Below are 6468 nucleotides of genomic sequence, written 5' to 3' on the forward strand. Positions count from 1 at the left end.
GACTCGCTTGCCCCGGGAAGATTGAGGTTTCGTAGCATGTGCAATGATATGACATCAGTAAACTTCTTGGAAATCACGTGACGCGTGCCACATGTCGGCATTCTTGTCAAACTGATTTTTCGAATTTCCAATGAAAAATTTATAAAAGCTAACTATTCAGACACACCCGAATATATATAAAATGCCCTTACATAAAGCCACCATTTACTTGGAATAGATCATTTTAATTTCAAACATTTCATTATTTAAATAATAATAATATCCCATGATTAGTTTAATAGTATACTCTGCAAGTGTTAGTATTAGTGTACGACTGCAATTTATGCATAAATGCAAGTGCTTAAAGGACCACAACAGTCCGACACTGTGATTGAGTATGAATAGAACATGTGTTCACAACTGAATCATTAACCAAGCGCAAAACTACGCCTCGCTTACCATCTATAGAACGAATATATGCGTTATGCTGGGCGCCCGGCTCGGCGTTGGCAGATGTTGACAAGCATTCAGGGTCATTCAGACAGCAGCATCGCAGAATGGCGCTTACATTTGTCGATGCACCCATAGAGGAGGTATGTATTCAGGAAATCATCCTTATAAATGAGTACATTATTCATCAACACAACACTGTTTTGAAATAGAGGTCAAGCATCCGACAGTGTTGCGTTTGCGATACTGTAACCAAACGTATGTTTACAGTCTATATTTTTGGTGTGCATTTATAGCTCGCCTGAACCGTTCAAGCACAGGCCCATGTAGCTGAGAATAATAACAAACAAACTCGCAAGACGAGGTCGAGGAGGTTGTTATTGTTATTAGTTACGTGGTCCTGTGGTTTCAGCGTAACTTGTCTTCTGTAATCCCTTAAGTTTACGACATGTTAAACGCCGCTTTGAACAGTATTCCATTTATATCACGGCGTGTCAGCTTAATTGTGGGAGGAAAGCCCGAAGTTATGCAGTTCTCAGACGTTTAACACTTCGGTGCTGACAAATGTACAAACATAATCGGGGCGAACCGGGATTCAAACCGACGATCATAGTTTTCTGGCGTGCCCAAGGGACGCAACTCTGCTCACATACGCGCACGCGCACGCGCGCACACACATACAGACACACACACAATGCGGGGGAATGCAGTCAACGCCTCGTCTCTTTCCGGGGCTCATCATGAAAACTGTTAAAGACTTTTCATCCAAACCAGGTACATATATTCACCAAGGGCTGTATTGGTGCCTTTTCCTTTTCTTTTTCAAAATTTGATTGTTCCCTGTTTTCGTGGTAACACGTTAAACGTAGCTGAAACGGTGGCAGGTGTCGCTTCCGGAGCAGTACTAATACACATACATTTTTCATCCAAACTTGGAAGATGTATTTCTTCAAGGGCTGAAGTGGTGCCTTTTGCTGTTTAATATAAATTAAGTTTTTTTCTTGTTTCCAAGGCAACAAGTTCGACTTTGACTCAGTTCATAGTATTGTGTTTCTCCGGACCATATCTCTAAAACTAATAGGTATTCTTTCATGACACTTTGCACACACAGAGACCAGGTTTTCAAATGGTGTCTTTTGCTACCTTGGAGTGTTTAGAATTTATATATTTTTTCCATTTCCATGGCAACAAATTTGACTTAGACTCTGGTCATACTGGTGTGTTTGTTCGGACGATATCTCTTAACCTAATAGGTCCAGACTCGATAATTTACAGACCGCCATCACATGGCTGTAATATTGCTGAGTGCGGCCGCAACAAAGTCTTCTGATATATGATGAGTGAGTGAGTGAGTGAGTGAGTGAGTTTAACGCCGCTTTTAACAGTATTCCAGTTATATCGCGGCGTGTCAGCTTAATGTGGGAGGAAAGCCCGAAGTGATGCAGGTCTCAGACGTTTACCACTTCGGTGAAACCCACGAGCACGGGTATGGTACTGACAAACCTAGAAACATAATCGGGGCGAACCGGGATTCGAACCCACAATCATAGGTTTCTGGCGTGCCCAAGGGACGCAACTCTGCACAGCGAATCGCGGCGCCTTAGACGACTGGGCCACCCGTGCCCCCGATATATGATGATATTCCTAATATATCAGTTTGGCTTCATACTGTTTCTCAGTAACGACCACAATCTTATGTAAATGTACAAATGATTATCGTTTACAAAGGTGGATGAAAACGAACCACAAAACGTTGTCTATCTGGATGATAAGGGAGGCAACTCTCTCAGGCTGCAGATATTCCAGGGGATGTACTACCACTGTTACTACAGGCCTACCATTCTGAGACAGATCAGGTCCGTGAGGCTGAGGCCGGATGATGTGTACTTCCCAGCGTATCTACGAACAGGTAAAGTAGTATGAAATGGTCACGTGACTGTTACCTTCTAGCGCCTGACAATGTAGATCGGGTTGTATACTCCCCAAAGAGGAGTATACAAGTATAACTCTGATGGCAGGGATGTTGTTCATAATATCAACCCCACTAGTTTGCCTGGCTCACTCTGAATTATTTCCAGACCGCCGTAATAGAGTTGGAATGGTACCAACTGCGGTTGGACCAACTGCCAAACAACAAATAAGTAGATGTAGACCCATTCTGATTCACGACTTTGGAATTGATGCAGATGCTGGCGATCTCAAAAAGAAGGAACCGCCTTCGATTAACACCTTCCTTTATGTAACAATTATACAAATATTTCAATGACACGACAATACTATCTTTTGACGAGGAAACAGATGTAGATACAACATGTGTAAACATTGACTGACATTTTTTTAGACCATAAATTTTGACTTGGTGACTTGGAAATGTGCCTTCTGAGACCACATGGCTTGAAATACCTGACCCCAGAGCATTTACCTCCCCTTGATTTATATTTGGAAGGGTAACATAAGACCAGTTGATACAAATTTTAGAACTTTAAACGAAATGGGAATATTACTAATTGCGAACTTAAAAGGACCGAAACACCAAATAAACACCAAACCTTTTAACTTTTAGTTTAGTGGTTTCAGGGTTTGGAAACAAAAATGTACAATTACCTTTTCGAGGATTATTAACAATAAAAATATCAAGATTTTTGCTTTGAAGTTTCTTTCATATCGTATAATGCGTTACATTATAGGGTATAGTAGTGATGATATATGTTGAACGTATTTGTAGACCTTTCCTCAATTGAACTAGGTACTCACTGGACATTTGAAATGGTCTCAATGCTGTTGAATGGTAAAGCTGAGACTATTCCGAAGTACAAGGGACATAATCAGTTGGAATTTGCAACAAATGAAGACTTAAATTGTCTCCCTTCACCACGTGTCATCACCGCCCACCAATGGCTTTCCAACGCACCAACTGATTTGAAAAAGTTGAAATGCAAGGTCATCTATCCGCTACGTGATCCCAGAGATGTCGCTGTGTCTTTATACAGCGCATATGTAGACTGCAAGTTTTATGTCAACAAAAAGGGTGTTTTTGAAGACTTTCTCACTTTATTTCTTGAAGGAAAGGGTGAGTCATCCTCATTGCTGCCCAGGGTAATCCTGCAACCCTTGCAGCGTGACACCCTTCCCACTTAAAGCAGGCTGTTATATTAATTATCTTTGTCACGAATGAATGCTGTTTGTTACAATCATTAATTGACCGCCATCTTAAAACCTAGCGGCCATCTTAGATTCCGTGTCAATGTATAAATCTTGGTACATATTAATGTTTTTCATGACCACAAACCAGTTTATTCCTCTGTTATTTAATAAGTTTATTGAACCAAATGCAAGATCGAAATAAAACTTCTATGTTGTGTATCAACATTAATCCCGATTTTTTTCTATTGTTTTACAGTTGATATGAATGGTTTTTTTGACCATATTCGAGATGCTGAAAAGTTCTTTGCTGAAAACCCAGATATCCCAGTACACTTTATGATCTATGAAGAAACAGCCAAGGTAACAATTTTGATACTAAATGAAGTCATGTGTGTTACCCTCTGTGGAGGTAATGCAATTAAAGTTTGTGTTGCTATGCGGTTGAAACATTTTATTTCTCCTTAAACTAGTTGGTATTTTACGATTTTTATGATTTGGTGATCAAACCCCCCCCCCCCCCCCCCCCCCCCCCCCCTCCTCTCTCTGTCTGTCTGGCCCGTTGCTTTCGGCAATATTTCGACATTATTGCAACGATTGAAGTTTAAAGTCTCCACATTAACGAAGTGAAATATGTTGTAACATCTGAACATGTCACAGGACACGCTGCAAGCAGTTCAGAATCTCTCGGATTTCCTCGAGCTTTCCAGAAATGACGATCTGTGCCGAGCGATTGCTGACAAATGCAAGTTCTCCCGGATGGTCGTTGACAAGGAGCCTTATTCCCGCAAGGTTGATGGTAAAAACGTCCTGTACAGAAAAGGTGAGACAGTCTTGATTCCATATGTGTCTTGGTTGTGCATACTTCTTAATTACGTACTAATTATGCCCGTGCCTGTGTCTTGATTATGTATACGTCATGATAGTATTTTTTCGTCGGGATTATGTCTGTGTCGTGACAGTGTCATGTATGTGTCTTGGGTTAGGGTTTGGGTTAGGGTTTTTTGTTTGTTTGTTGTTTACGCCACATTCAGCAATATTCCCGCTACATAAAGGCGGTCTGTAAATAATCGAGTCTGGACCAGACAATCCAGTGATTGACATCATGAGCATCGCACTACGTAATTGGGATACGAGTAAGTCATCAAGCCTGACTACCCGGTCATGTTGGTCGCCTCTGACGACAAGCATAGTCGCCTTTTACGGCAAGCATGTGTTGCTGAAGACCTATTGTACCCTGGGTCTTCGTTAGGTTACGATGAGTCTCTGCCAAACACACTCACCTATCTGGATATTCTAAATTCATTACTTAACTTCTGCCAGTGTTACACAACACAAAACGGACGCCATTTCGCCCTCCCTGTAAAAAAGTCATTATCTATTCTTCAATTGTTGAGTCATGTGCCTTTGTACTTACCAGAGCCGGGGTGAATGGATCAACGGGATTTTACTATATATATTATATTTCAGGTATCGTTGGAGACTGGAGGAACTGGTTCACGGAGGAGATGTTGGAGAAGTACTACAGCGTGTATGAGGAGAAAATGTCAGGGTCCAGGTTTTACGACAGATATGCTAAACAGAAGCTGGAATGATGAAGCAATGCCTTCTGCCTCCAGATACAACTGGTGACCGGAGGAACTGGTTAACATAGATGTTGGCGCGTTCCTCTGAGGCGAATATTCAGGTATCGTTGGAGACTGGAGGAACTGGTTCATGGAGGAGATGTTGAAGGGAAACTACCGTGTGTATGAGGAGAAGATGGCAAGGTCCAGATTTAAGCTAGGTATGTCAATCAGAATCCATAATGATGAAGCTGTCCCCAGCTACAGTTGGTGACTGGTTGGACTCCAGACAGCTACAGTTGGTGACTGGTGGGACTCCAGACAGCTACAGTTGGTGACTGGTGGGACTCCAGACAGCTACAGTTGGTGACTGGTTGGACTCCAGACAGCTACAGTTGGTGACTGGTGGGACTCCAGACAGCTACAGTTGGTGACTGGTGGGTCTCCAGACAGCTACAGTTGGTGACTGGTTGGACTCCAGACAGCTACAGTTGGTGACTGGTTGGACTCCAGATAGCTACAGTTGGTGACTGGTGGGACTCCAGACAGCTACAGTTGGTGACTGATGGGACTCCAGACAGCTACAGTTGGTGACTGGTGGGCTTCCAGACAGCTACAGTTGGTGACTGGTGGGACTCCAGACAGCTACAGTTGGTGACTGGTGGGACTCCAGACAGCTACAGTTGGTGACTGGTGGGACTCCAGATAGCTACAGTTGGTGACTGATGGGACTCCAGACAGCTACAGTTGGTGACTGGTGGGACTCCAGACAGCTACAGTTGGTGACTGATGGGACTCCAGACAGCTACAGTTGGTGACTGGTGGGACTCCAGACAGCTACAGTTGGTGACTGGTGGGACTCCAGACAGCTACAGTTGGTGACTGGTGGGACTCCAGACAGCAACAGTTGGTGACTGGTTGGACTCCAGACAGCTACAGTTGGTGACTGGTGGGACTCCAGACAGCTACAGTTGGTGACTGGTGGGACTCGGGACAGCTACAGTTGGTGACTGGTGGGACTCCAGATAGCTACAGTTGGTGACTGGTGGGACTCCAGACAGCTACAGTTGGTGACAGGTGGGACTCCAGCCAGCTACAGTTGGTGACAGGTGGGACTCCAGCCAGCTACAGTTAGTGACTGGTGGGACTCCAGACAGCAACAGTTAGTGTCTGGTGGGACTCGGGACAGCTACAGTTGGTGACTGGTGGGACTCGGGACAGCTACAGTTGGTGACTGGTGGGACTCCAGACAGCTACAGTTGGTGACTGGTGGGACTCCAGACAGCTACAGTTGGTGACTGGTGAGACTCCAGATAGCTACAGTTGGTGACTG

The 6468-nt window shown here is 43.8% G+C and overlaps 1 protein-coding gene across 1 annotated transcript; it reads left to right on the plus strand.

Annotated features, from left to right (window-relative positions):
- Positions 1 to 492: 492 nt before the first annotated feature.
- LOC139461916 (amine sulfotransferase-like) lies at positions 493 to 5356 on the plus strand. The gene is made up of 6 exons (XM_071243403.1): positions 493 to 572; positions 2158 to 2338; positions 3176 to 3499; positions 3830 to 3933; positions 4231 to 4393; positions 5041 to 5356. Exons 1-6 carry the CDS (start codon positions 537 to 539, stop codon positions 5163 to 5165), a joined length of 933 nt encoding a protein of 310 aa, XP_071099504.1. The 5' UTR covers positions 493 to 536; the 3' UTR covers positions 5166 to 5356.
- Positions 5357 to 6468: the final 1112 nt, after the last annotated feature.

This window comes from Haliotis cracherodii, unplaced genomic scaffold, assembly GCF_022045235.1.
Source record: "Haliotis cracherodii isolate W230 unplaced genomic scaffold, xgHalCrac1.p SCAF_15, whole genome shotgun sequence".
NCBI lineage: Eukaryota > Metazoa > Mollusca > Gastropoda > Lepetellida > Haliotidae > Haliotis > Haliotis cracherodii.

Bases quoted from the DNA above. Each gene is read 5' to 3' on its own strand.
- LOC139461916 (XM_071243403.1), top strand. From the start codon at position 537: ATGGCGCTTACATTTGTCGATGCACCCATAGAGGAG. The intron at 3,500-3,829 runs GTGAGTCATCCT...ATTGTTTTACAG, and splicing joins TTTATTTCTTGAAGGAAAGG to TTGATATGAATGGTTTTTTT. The intron at 3,934-4,230 runs GTAACAATTTTG...AACATGTCACAG, and splicing joins TCTATGAAGAAACAGCCAAG to GACACGCTGCAAGCAGTTCA.